Source organism: Pectinophora gossypiella, chromosome 3 (genome assembly GCF_024362695.1).
Source record: "Pectinophora gossypiella chromosome 3, ilPecGoss1.1, whole genome shotgun sequence".
In the NCBI taxonomy this organism is placed as follows: Eukaryota; Metazoa; Arthropoda; class Insecta; order Lepidoptera; family Gelechiidae; genus Pectinophora; species Pectinophora gossypiella.
Genome location: NC_065406.1, coordinates 1,402,267 through 1,415,715, shown reverse-complemented (window position 1 = coordinate 1,415,715; position 13,449 = coordinate 1,402,267). Strand labels below are relative to the sequence as shown.

The 13,449-nt window shown below is 37.1% G+C and overlaps 2 protein-coding genes and 2 non-coding genes across 5 annotated transcripts in view; all 4 read right to left on the bottom strand.

Annotated features, from left to right (window-relative positions):
• Window positions 1-13,449, bottom strand: part of LOC126382225 (tRNA (adenine(58)-N(1))-methyltransferase non-catalytic subunit TRM6) — a 460,488-nt gene that overhangs the window by 237 nt on the left and 446,802 nt on the right. The window lies entirely within an intron of this gene.
• Window positions 611-6,238, bottom strand: LOC126382239 (tRNA N(3)-methylcytidine methyltransferase METTL6). Of its 2 annotated transcripts, XM_050032044.1 has the most exons (9): window positions 5,240-6,238; window positions 4,914-5,005; window positions 4,132-4,168; window positions 3,702-3,763; window positions 3,051-3,099; window positions 2,620-2,667; window positions 2,104-2,150; window positions 1,437-1,491; window positions 611-654 (listed from the first exon to the last, which is right to left on the bottom strand). In XM_050032044.1, exons 1-2 carry the CDS (start codon window positions 6,075-6,077, stop codon window positions 5,001-5,003), a joined length of 843 nt encoding a protein of 280 aa, XP_049888001.1. In that variant the 5' UTR covers window positions 6,078-6,238; the 3' UTR covers window positions 611-654; window positions 1,437-1,491; window positions 2,104-2,150; window positions 2,620-2,667; window positions 3,051-3,099; window positions 3,702-3,763; window positions 4,132-4,168; window positions 4,914-5,000. The 2 variants fall into 2 exon arrangements, with proteins under 2 accessions (XP_049888001.1, XP_049888002.1); XM_050032045.1 differs by lacking the exon at window positions 1,437-1,491 and having other exon boundaries at window positions 622-654.
• LOC126382315 (small nucleolar RNA snR60/Z15/Z230/Z193/J17) lies at window positions 3,170-3,253 on the bottom strand. The gene has a single exon (XR_007569055.1). It is a non-coding gene; the product is annotated as a small nucleolar RNA snR60/Z15/Z230/Z193/J17 (small nucleolar RNA).
• On the bottom strand, window positions 3,825-3,905 carry LOC126382309 (small nucleolar RNA snR60/Z15/Z230/Z193/J17). Its single transcript, XR_007569049.1, has one exon. It is a non-coding gene; the product is annotated as a small nucleolar RNA snR60/Z15/Z230/Z193/J17 (small nucleolar RNA).

Below are 13,449 nucleotides of genomic sequence, written 5' to 3'. Positions count from 1 at the left end.
TAATACTTGTCCTAATATTCTTTAGTTCTAATATTAATGTCCCTAAAGTTTGAAATTCCGAATTTTTCATTCCCTATATGATCTATTTGACATATTTTGGTTAGTTGTGACCATTGAGGCCCGAAGGGCCGAGAGGCGGCGGTGCAGATTTGTTTAGTAACGACAGCAGTCACGGGTGCGAGCGAAGCGAGCACGGAAATTCGCGGCACCCCGACACTGTAGATATAGGTTACGAAGGCTGTATGGCAGGGGGCGAGCAAAGCGAGCCCCCTGCCATATAGCCGAGTGGGTTAGGTTACTTGTGACCATCGAGGCCCGAAGGGCCGAGAGGCGGCGGTGAAGGTTCTCTATTGTATTCCCTAAAATTTCTTATCCTACTTTTTATTTTCCTTCACATTTTATTTAGGACTATACATTTTAGGAATATAAACGATTGTAACTATGGACATTAGGGCTTACCATCATTAGGATGAAAAAAAATAGGGCAATGAACACTAGGAGTTAACAAAATAGGACTAGGATCATTAGGACATTCGATACTTAGGACTAAAATGTGAAGGAAAATAAAAAGTAGGATAAGAAATTTTAGGGAATACAATAGAGAACCATTCCTGCAATATCACAATCCCTCTCGTAAAGCCTGTTTGACCAGTCCTAAAAAAGAAATATCTGAATGAGTACATGTGAAGAAAATATATGGAATAAGAATAAATTGTGTAAAAGCCATCAGACGTCATGGTGGTCAACATGGTTGTATGGGTTCGCTCTGTTGAGGGAGACCTGAAGGTCTGTTCATCATTTGGTCAAATAATATGCTACTTTTAAATAATAAAAAATAAGCCGTAATAGTTATTTTAATATTACTGTGTTTATTTAAGTTTATTAAAAATACTTTGATGAGAGTGGAAGAAACGAAAGTGGTGTGTCAGGATCGTAGTAAGTGGAATTCCGTGGTCTCAGCCTACCCAACGGGTTTTTTGTCCTTGTTATCTGCCATCAGTCGCTAGACTGTTATCTATCAGATTTGTTGTTATTTTCACTGTTTTGAACTATACAGCCAGGGCTGCATTGTCCATTAGTCCGTACATTCGCACGTTTCAGTCTTTTTATGTCCCAAGAGGATAGGAGGGAGTTGGCTAAAGGATTAGGATGGTGGATAAAATGTTCCTTGTGTATTGCTTTACGCTGCTGTGCTTCTTCAGCGACAGTAGGCATTTCTAGGTAGCTGTGCAATTCATCTGTGAACCAGGACGAATTGCGAATTGTTTTAAATATGTTATTTTGTACACATTTGATGCGTTGAATGTTGCTTTTTCCCAACGGGAAATAGGCGTGTTCTTACGTATTTATTAAAATAAAAAAAAAGTCGTGCCATATCTGTATAACTATTTACATTCTCTTTCAAACGGAAATCTAATACATATTTCATATCTTACCCTTTATAACTGCAGTTTCCCTTGTCCATCTTGTTTCAATCCTCTTGCATATTACCTGAGAAAAATATATTTAATTTTCAAAACAAATTCTTTAGTACATTGACTAAACTTAATTATGTAGATAAAATCAGACGTTATGGTGGTCAACATGGTTGTATGGGTTCGCTCTGTTGAGGGAGACCTGAAGGTCTGTTCATCATTTTAGCAACATTTTTCAATATACACATACTATATCGACTGAAGCCTTTACAAATCAAGTAGAATGTTTCATTGCAAAAGTATAGAATCAAAATATTAAAAAAAAAAACTCAATTTTACGACGGAAAATTCCACTTGATATTTACTCAGAATCATAGTCTGAATCATACCTCTTAGTATTTGTTACGATGTCAGTAACAAACACCCTGTATGTATTTGAAGATCTAGTTTCCAAGCAATTGCCTAAACTGGCACGCTAAGATGGGCGTTTAGACATAATAAAATACAGCAATTCGAGCCGACAATACACCTAGTTATACATTAACCTCTCATATGCCGAGATACCAGACACAATAGATTTTACATTGTGTCTGGTCGAGATCCGCGTTCCGGCGTTCGAAAGATTAAACATGACACTAAAAGGGCGGGACTACGTCAAAACGACCATCGCAGTGTTTTAAAAACTTACTTTTTCACAAAACTGGATTTCACGTGGTATCCTGCCAGTTTTAGAAACTGTAACAAAAGAAAAAACGTTTAGCGTTGAATAATCTTAACATGTATTTAGTATTATTCATTAAAAATAATCAGTAGGGATAGTTATGTTAACAGCATTATAATCAGATGTCCCTATCTAAAATCATCATTTAAGTATTGTAATATAATTTTTGCCTTATCTTCTTCTATCGTGTGGGTTGTGTCAGGGTTATTATTGAGCTGACAACTCATGTAACGACTACGTACTTACATTAGAAAGTAGTAACCGGGATCAACGGGTTAACGTGCCTTCCGAAGCACGGATCATTTCACTTTTGGACAATCAGGTGATCAGCCTGCAATGTCCTAACCAAACTAGGGATCACCAAGTGATTTTTGTGATTTGTCCCCACCGAGATTCGAACGCGGGACCTCCGGTTCGGGGATCCGGATTTTTATCTTATAGGTACTTAAGTAGAAAATAACGAATCTCAGAAATATTCCTTACCTCATGTTTTTGAGAAGACTGAAGAATTATCCAGGTAACTCCAATATTCTGTGAACAAGAGAAAATGCTATAAGTTATGGTTTCCTCATAATCATATTAAAACGTATGAAATTTTTAGAATCAGTAGAGATAGTTATGTTAACAGCATTATAATCAGATGTCCCTATCTGCAATCATCATATTATTTAGTTTAGTAAAATAAAAAATTCAATAGCCCACAGTTCTCTTGCCTCTTTCGCACTAAAATTATACAGCTTAGTGCAAAAGAGACATGTCGTTCTAATCTACCTACGATAAATAGGGTATTTTCTTCTTTTAATTGTATTATCGAGCAAATAATTCAATTTTTCCATAAACAAACATACTAACTGGAAATGTCCCCCAGATTATTTGCAATAATATACGCATTTATATGTAAATTTTTGACATACCTTCATACTTCTATGTGGCGATTCCAAACCACTGTCTGTTTCATTACATCTGAAATTAAACATATTACACCTATGTAATCTCATCTTGGTTTCAATGGTTGGTGTCAATTTATAATTCTGTTCAATATCAGATAGGAGCGAAAGACATAAGCTTGGTATGCATCAACATGTTCAGATGAACTATGAAGTCATCACTAGAATAAAATTTCATAATAAATGGGAGATACATGAAAGCTTCACGAACAAAGTATATACTGTTAGTGACATCGTAACAAATACTGAGGGGGATGATTCAGACTGTGATCCTAAGTTGATATCGTTTTGACTGTTAAAAGTACAGCAATTCACTCTGTCAATAGTTATAATTTAATACTATTATAGAACTACTAGTTCAGTAAAATTATTGATTATATTACAATAAATAAAAAATAATAAAAATAAAAGTATCAACTATTCTAGAATACTGTCATAGACAAAACAAAATTGATCATAGACCTCTTTCTTTTAGTTCTATGGAATTTTAAAATCTTACAGCTTTTCGAGACACAATACTTAAAAAATGCGCTTTGTTTTGCTAAAGGACTTTCAAGTCTTACGACTTTAAACATGAACGATAATAGAAGAGCAGTTGGTGCAAAGTATTTAACTTACCAAGAATATAATCTGCATGGGTAGTGTCTTGAACTTCACTTCACTCCCATATTCCATACCATCTGAAAATAATAAAACAAATGAAAAATGCTGTTCATCTATCATACATATTGATATAAGTTTGAATGGCATCAGATAGGAGCGAAAGACATAAGCTAGTATGCATCAATGTGTTCAGATGAACTATGAAGTCATCATTCAGATTGTAGTTTTTTTATTATTTTTGTGTTTTGTTTTTGGAAGAGGCGAGTCACAGGGGCTGTAACCTGGAACCTGACAAAGAGTAGCAGTAACTGTCAGTACTATTCAGAGCGTCCTAGTACCACTTTGAAATGACTCGTGACTCATGACTCACGTAACATCTAACATCAGTAAATAGTAACCAGGACCAAACGCTTAACATGTGTGGTGAAGTTATTACAAAACTTACCAATTAGGTAATTCCAAGTTCACTGCACTTTTGTTACCTGTAACAACATACAATATGATCAATTTAAAAACTTGTATAATTAAAAAAAAAGGCTTTTCAAAGTGGTTCAGGTTGCTTTTAGCATTGAGTCATGCATCAGACCTCACAACTGGTGGCCCTATGCTAAAAATTTTGAATAATAAAAAAGCTAGTAAGCAAAGAGTTTACTTACAAAAAATTACTTATAAGTTACATAAAAGTTATGAACATGGCCCTAATCGAAAATAATACCTGTTGTGAGGCAACTGAAGGTTTTCAGCTGCACTGCGATATCATCATTATGATAACAAGAAAAATGGCCCTCCATGTCTCTGAAACCGACCTATCTATGAAAGTTTATTATGAAATGTTAATATGAAAGCGTATTAGGCCTAATGTTAAGGGACGTGTAGGGCTTTTTAAGGTTACTGCGCATCTAGACGCGTCACAGGAGCCGCACGCGCAGTCGACATTGCATTTAATAAATCATTGTCGCACACTTATCCATGCCGCACGACCCGCATGATGCAGCATAACATGTTGACTTCGGCGCGTGCGACATCTGCAGCACATCTAGATACACATTCACCTTTAAAGTTCAATTCTGATCACTACTCAATATGGTGTCAATGAAATACACAGAGAACTGTATTCAGTATAATTAATATGTATTTCTTAGACAACTATAGTAACTAGTAGGTTATGGTAGTCTTCAAAATCAACCTTTATGTTAAAAAAAGAAAAATAAAGAAGTTTCTGTTTACCATTGGAAGCTTCTGGATCAATCAAAATTTCAATCAATCTCTTGTATTGTATGTTTGATGCCGTGACCGTTTTCTCCAATTCTCTAGTTAGCCTGAAACATACAGTATGTTTTAAATATGCAAGTTACAGTTTTACAATAGTTTAATAATGTATAAGTATGTCAGCTAGAGCTAATATACATGCAAATCATTATGAATTCAATGGTTAGCACTTATCATCATGTGAATTTATATTTAAGTAATCTTGGTTCACACCAGATCAATTCTCTTATTTCTATCTAGTCTAATGAGGACTTAAATGATGATTTACCATAATTGATTCTTACCTTCGGCAGGTTTTCTATATTTCCCCTGTACAAAGATGCGAGGTACATCAATGCCTTCCTTGAAGTTGACTGTGCGTCTCTGGACATAAGTGTTAGACATGATCTCGAAGCCAGTTTCCATGAATAAGTTGGCAAGTTCTTCCTCGGTGAAATAGTAACTCCTAGTACCATCTTGTCTCATGTAGAAATTGTCAGCAATTTTGTGACCAGGTTTGAACCTCAGTTGAGCCATATCATATCGTCCATAGTCTCTAAATAGTAACACGCCGCCCGGCCGGAGGGCGCGAAACGCTACGTTCGCGACTTTCGACCACGAGGCCGGATGGATAGCAGACAACACAAATATAAGACTAGCTAAATCCACGCTGCCTTCTGGAACGTTCTCGAACAAGTCGTCAGTTGTCAAGTCAGCCACAAAAGCTTTCATTTTAGCTTCATTATACAGCTTGTTCGACTTTACAAACTCAACGGCACGTGGCGAAAAATCACACGCGTAGAAGTAAAAATTCGAAAATCCCTCTTCAACTAAAGGAAATACCATGTTGCCCACGCCACAACCCAGTTCAAGGAACACAATTGTCTGTTCCGGATCAAAATTGATAAGCTCTTGAAACTCACGTGTTGTCCAATGCCGGTCTCTGAAAAACTTTGTCTCATTGCGTTTATAAAATATATCCCAATGACGCTTTGCTTCTTTTTCTAACCTCGCTGCTTTGGCTTCAGGGATCAGACGTGAGTTTTGAGCCTCAAGACGTTGTTTCTCTTCGTCTGTTAGTTCTTTCAAACGATGGACGAAGACATCGCCGTTGTCGCCAACTTTAACTTCATCGTCTTCCATCTTGGTTAAATTGCAAATTTCCTGTTATTTATTCATAATTATTTAAATGTGCTTTGACAAGCTAGGATACCCTTTACGTATTTTGGCAGAATTAACACTATAACTCCATAAAATTTACGAATTATAAATTAACTGCGAATTGCGACGCGACCGAACGACGAAACGAAAATGACAGAACTACGGCGCGTTTCACGCTTCTCATTTTTGGTTCACCACATCTATGCTTGAAAGAGATAAAAGTTATAAAAATTGTATAGCGTTATCTCTGTTTCTTTTTGTACTTGATTCTAAAATTAACCTAAGAATGTGCATTTTGCGTTTCATTTCACGGTAGTAATTTTTGTATCAAATTAGAACTTTGTAATAAACTAAAAGTATCAATAATGTACCTACGTATGTTACAATTTATTTAAATTGTAAAGAATTTTTAAGTAATAAGGTTAAAATTGTAATGCATTTATCTTTTACCAGATTTATACAAAGGTGTCAGAAGAAAAACATGTTTCGGTAAAACGGATTATTATTATTTTTTAAGGCAAATGCTGAGTTTGTTCATTCTTGTTTTTAACACGTACATTATCGAAAATAAATTAATGCAAAAATGGTTGTGCTTAGCAACTCAGGTCAACGTTCATTAAATTCGCGTGCAAGGTCCGATTTATCGCGAAGGTGACACCCGCGGGCTACGAGGGCCAAGCGAGCAATTTACCCTCCGCTCGTCAAGATATATGCGGGTGATAAGATTATGTTAATTTTTCAAATAGGTATTTGTTCAACCTAAGGTTCTTATATTCAGTATGTGTTTTCATAAACTAACGTTAATGTTTGACCACCATAGAACAAACCGGGCCTCCGGTGGACCGGAGTTTGATGTTTGATGGTTTACATAAACAAATATAACGCATTTGAGCAAGATGCGCGCGTTGATGTCTTTTGTATGAGTAATAGTAATAAGATACCTACACCATGTTCAGAAATGGTTGCAGGATTTTATTTTGATACATACATAAACTCACGCCTATTTTCCCACCGGGGTAAGCAGAGACTATAGAGTTCCATTTGCTACGATCCTGACACACTTCGCTGTTCGCTGAAACACCACGCTGCGTTCTGACTGGGTTGGTCAAGGTGGCTTGGGCAGGGAGGAGGGGAAGAAAAGAAGACAGGCTTTTGTCCTGCAGCTTTTGCTCACATAAACTCTTTATTTTTCACTTTCCTTCCACCGACTGTAATTGGAATTGGTATTTAAGTCTATAAATTATGTAATACAAAGTGGATTAAAAAAAAAAAGAAATAAAGAAAAGTAGGGACAGAAAAATCGACTTTGTTTTATACTATGTAGATCACAACAAGTGCTGGAAAGGGTTGAAGAAAAGAGAACCATATTGAAGACTATAGAGAACCGGAGAGGAAATATGATTGGCCACCTGATACGACACGATTCATTTATAACAAACATTATAGAAGGAAAAATTGAAAGGAAGAGAGGAAGGGGTAGACCTAGGATAACATTTACGAAACAAATAAAAGAGAAGGTGCAGGTCGTGTCGTATCGGGAGGTGAAGGTTTTGGCGGGAAGAAGAGAGGAATGGCGATTACTCCACCGACAAGAGCGCAGCTCTTAAATAGAGAGAGAGATCACAACATAATAATAACAAAATAATAATCATATTTACGACATCGTATCAACAGTGGCTGCAAGTTGTCTTTGATTTCTTGTGGCTCTGCCAACCCCATTAGGGATTACGGGCGTGAGTTTATGTATGTATGTAATAATCATATTTCAACAGTCGATAGTAATTCAATCGTAATTAGACGACAGACGACTGATGCGACCCAGCTGTTGACGTCAATAAACGTCTAAAGTTTATAGTACAGATGTTAGACGTATCTGTACGCCATTAACGAAAGGATGTAGGTTGATTGCCGTATTGCGACATAAAAATAACTGTTGTTTCACTGGTCATAAATAATTTAATGTCTTTCTTTAGATATAGAAGCTGAATTCTGTCTCTTATCGTGTGGGTGGTGAGGTGGATTACCAAGCGCATTAACCCTATAGTGTCAGGGAGGATTTTTTTATTAATATACTTTTCAAATGCAAATTCAAATTCAAAAATATCTTTATTCAGTAGGTAACATAGTTACACTTTGAATCGTCAATTTTTACATAACGAATGTGTCATCCGCCTAAAACTACTGCAGCTTCTCACAACCTGTATAGCCGGGGAAAAGAAGCTGCAAGAAAAACCCTTTAACGCACTTAACAACTAGTTACATCACAAACATGAAATGGACGTTTACAAGGGAGGACTTATCTCTATGAGAGATCTCTTCCAGCCAACTCAGAGGTAGTATAGGAATATCTGCGGGAGAATAAAAAGAGCGGTGCAATATATGAAATACATTATAATCATTATAATAATATCTACTTACATTAAATAATAATATATAAAAAAACAGACTATGGGAACACAAATATATGCCTAAGCCTCTATAAATATATACATATATATATTTTTTATATATTAAAAAAAAATCGCGAAAAAATAATATGAAAGTTCGCCACCAAACTTGACATGTCGATATTCACCCAAATATATAAAAAAAAATATGTGACATTCTTCAACAAAACCTTGTTCTTTTTCAATGAAGAACTTTCTAGGCTACGTTTCACAAAAACAATGTAGATGGCGCTGTACAGATTTCATGGATACGGTTCTCTATTTTTACTCATAAAATTATATGTAATAATTTACCATGGCATAATGTTACTTGTCCTATTATTAGTTACGCATAGTATTAATTTGTCATAACTTTATAAGCATAATTTTGAAACTCATAACTACGATAAGCATAATAATTAATGACAATAATGATATATAAGCATAATTATTATAAGTATATATACTCCGAATAAGAAAAGTTTTGCCACAACTTTGAACATTTCCGAAACTTACTTTTTCCTTGGCTGCATTTGGTTCATGATTGTCATTTTTTATATTTTTTGACTCTATTTCATGCTGTTGGTCATCATTCAGTATACTTTTCGTGTGTAAGATAAACATGCTGGCGGCGTAGGGGTGGCCCAAGGGCCACCCCCGCCGCACCCTAACCTACTGTTATACCTTGTAAAAATTATGACAAAACACTATTATTCTAAAAAATAATTATGAATACCTATTTATATGCGAATCAAATTTACGCCAACAAATATTAGTCCAAAAATAAGTTATACCTAACAAACCAGTATTCTTAGAGATGTTATTATGGGAAAGTGCTATTATGCTAAAAAACGTTATGCAAAAAGGATTATGATAATTAAAATTATGACAAAACCATTTATGCATTTTAAGAGAATCCCATAACGGTTATATGCATCTTTTATCTTTGTTTTTGATGGATTACAAGCGCGAGTTTATGTATGTATTTCATGTGTCGCATTCGCCTAGTAACCTAACTGGAGAATAATGGAGCGTTGGTGACAATATCAAATGCCAGCCACCTGCATAACGGCTGATTACGCATTTCTGCGCTGTTGCAAAGAACTGCATGCGGTTGCTACGTGACCACAGATTAAACAATGCTTTGTTGTTTCTCGAGCGAGTTAAAGATGTGATTACTGTTTAGATTTTTATTTCAAGTGTGCATTTTTATTTTGATACGTAATGTAGGTGCGCCCCGGTAGACCGCCACGAATGCATTGAGGGACTTTCAAATTCAAAAATATATTTATTCAGTAGGTAACATAGTTACACTTTGAATCGTCAATTTTTACATAACGAACGTCTCGTCCGCCTAAAACTACTGCAGCTTCTCACAACCTGTATAGCCGGGGAAAAGAATTTCTAGGCTACGTTCCCCAAAAATAATAGAAAGAAAGAAAGAAAGAAAGAAAGAAAATATTTATTCGGCATACTTAACACTAATTAACAAAAAAAATAATAATAATTATACATAGTGCCGAAACGGCTTCAGCTCAGCAAATGTCACGGCCTAGCTGTAGCAAGACTATGACGCTGATTTTCAGCTGCAGCCGGTTGGGGAATCAAAATACAGTAAAACAAAAAGAACTGGGCTCTAAGCACAGATGGCACTGTCGATATGTAACGTGGTCTTCTTATTTATTTATTTATTTGTACACAATAAAACAGACACAAGAAACATACAAAGAAAACAGATAGTACAGGCAAGCTTATCTCTAAACAAAGAGATTTCTTCCACCTGACCTACATGACAAGAGAGAGCTTCTTCTTCTTATCGTGTGGGTTGTGAGGTGGAATACCAGCGTCATCAACCCTGATCCACCTAACCCACACGATAGAAGAAGAAATTGTCATGTAGGTACACACTCATATCATTAATATACTATAAGTAAGTACGTAACATACGTATCTACAACGTTTTTCATTCACGTAACCAAACGTAATAGGAAGTAAATCGCTGGAGTAATTGCGGAGGCAAGGTCGAACAATCAATGATAGACATACACTTCCGTTGCTAGCCTGAACACATAAGTAGAGGGTATTTATAATGTTACTACAGCACTAGTGAATACCCTAATGATACTGATGTAACTACTTGAAAAGCTTCCTTCTCTCTTTTAAACTTCTATTTTGTTGTGCGCGAATTCTATTTTGTAGTTTCACATCACATGATTCAGACCATGATTCTTAGTTAATATCAAGTTGATTTTTATTCATCGTCTTCAGTATTTGTTACGATGTCACTTAACCCTGTACAAGCACATACAAATAGCCATACAAGTAGATAGGGAGTTAGTGACATCGTAACTAATATTCAGGGGGTTGATTCAGAACATGATTCTGGGTAGATTTCAAATGGATTTTGCTGTCGGAAATTCATGAAAATTTTAGTGTTTTTTAAATTATTTTCCGTTCCATACTTTTGCGACGGAAAATTCCACTTGATGTCAACTCAGAATCGTGGTCTGAATCGTCCCTAAAAGTTTTCGTTACGATGTCACTAACACCTGTATAGGCTGATTATGTTATGTAATTTCGTTGGTCAAGTCAATGGGGTCAAGGGTTCTTCAACATAATGGACTTAGGATTGGTTCCATATATACTTAATTACTTACCTAATAATTAAGACTAACGGCCTCCGTGGTCCAGTGGTTGAGCGTTGTGCTCACGATCCGGAGGTCCCGGGTTCGAATCCCGGTGGGGACAAATCACAAAAATCACTTTGGGATCACAAAGTGATTTTTAAAAAGTAAGATGTTCCGAGCTTCTTCTTTTTTTTCTTTTTTTTTATTTGGGGCAACAACAGTCTTATATCTAATTGTACAATGTATGATTTCATTTACAATATGTAAGACCAATTACAGCTATCCACATAATTACATTACTTCGGAAGGCACGTTAAGCCGTTGGTCCCGGTTAATTACTTACTGATGTAAGTTAGTAGTAGTTACATTGAGTCATGTCAGGGGCCTATGGCGGCTCAGTAATAACCCTGACACCAGGGTTAATGGGGTTGGTAATCTACCTCACAATCCACACGATAGAAGAAGATTAAGACTAAATAATCATAACTAGAAAACTATTGAAATTCCTATCGACGTGTTAAGCCAGTGGTCGCTGGCTATTTCCATTCAGGCCTATGAACAGGTATCGTCTTCTGAGAACCGTATTGTTTGCTCAGCCAAGCAAACAAAGACATAACCCCACATAGGGCTACATGAATGGATGCGACGGCGGCGGCGGGCGTGAGAAAAGAAAAGATGCATGAAACGATTTTTTCTTTACTTTTTGTTTTATAGCATGTCTTTGGTTTAGTATTGAGCGTTTTGAGTTTTTTCAACTTCTCTGATGAGGTGAGTGAATGCAATCCCGACTCGAGATCGCAAATTGAGAGAACGGCCTCCGTGGTCCAGTGGTTGAGCGTTGGGCTCACGATCCGGAGGTCCTGGGTTCGATTCCCGGTGAGGACATATCACAAAAATGACTTTGTGATCCCTAGTTTGGTTAGGACATTAGGTACAGGCTGATCACCTGATTGTCCGAAAGTAAGACGATCCGTGCTTCGGAAGGCACGTTAAGCCGGTGGTCCCGGTTACTACTTACTGATGTAAGTACGTAGTCGTTACATGACTCATGTCAGGGGCCTTTGGCAGCTCAATAGTAACCCTGACATCAGGGTTGATGAGTTTGGTAATTCACCTCACAACCCACCGCAATTTTCGGGATCTCGTCTACATAATAAAAAGATGTAAAATAAGGATGACTGAACTTTTTTTTGACGTGACTTATTGTAGATTTGCCGTAGATGGCATTAACTTCTTGGCCGGACAAATGCTCTCACCCGGTACAACGTTTAAGACAACAGGCCTGAGGGTGCCCAGTTGGGCGCGAACTTTGGCTCAGAGCGTCGATTGAGAGGAAAAATATTTGAAAGAATTACCTAATCGACCTAAGTGGGCCGATAGCGATAAGCGCTGATTGAGGGAAATCGTCGACCACGTCGGCGGGGTCGGTATCGGGGCCCTGAAGTGTTTGCTGTCGCGAGCTGATTGGCTGCCTCTATGGCTAGAGTAATCGGGTTGTCGGGATCGTATATTACGTCCTTCGGGGTTAAAAAGGCCACATCGAAGCAATTCATATAAAAAAGCAATATTGCAATTTGACATTTGCGCATAAAAAAGTAAGTGCGCTATGCAAACAAATGTCAAATTGCAATATTGCTTTTTTCGATGAATGGCTTCGATGTGGCCTTTTTAGCCTGCCTTCTTGTCTTTCGTAGGTAACACATTCATTCTTCTTCTTCTATCGTGTGGGTTTTTGAGGCGAATTACTAACCTCATCAACCCTGGTGTCAGGGTTACTATTGAGCCGCCAAAGGCCCCTGACATGACTCATTTATAACGACTACGTACTTACACAGTAAGTAGTAACCGGGACCAACGGCTTAACGTGCCTTCCGAAGCACGGATCGTCTTACTTTTGGACAATCAGGTGATCAGCCTGTAATGTCCTAACCAAACTAGGGACCACAAAGTAATTTTTGTGATATGTCCCCACTGGGAATCGAACCCAGGACCTCCGGACACATTCATTTATAGATTAACTTTTAAAACAATGCGCTAGCCAGGCAGGATGATACATGATGTGTCTAGGTGAGGTCAAATCATCACAGTACCGACTATACCTAACTAACTACCTAAATATATCTTTGTAATCACGAGAGCAGGGGGTTAAAAAGGCCACATTGAAGCAATTCATCTAATAAAGCAATATTGCAATTTGACATTTGCGCATATAAAGATTTGACAGGTCCGGTTTTTTACACATGTCTGTCATTACAACCCGCAAAGGGAAAACCAGCCCAATATAGGTTAGGTCACATACCT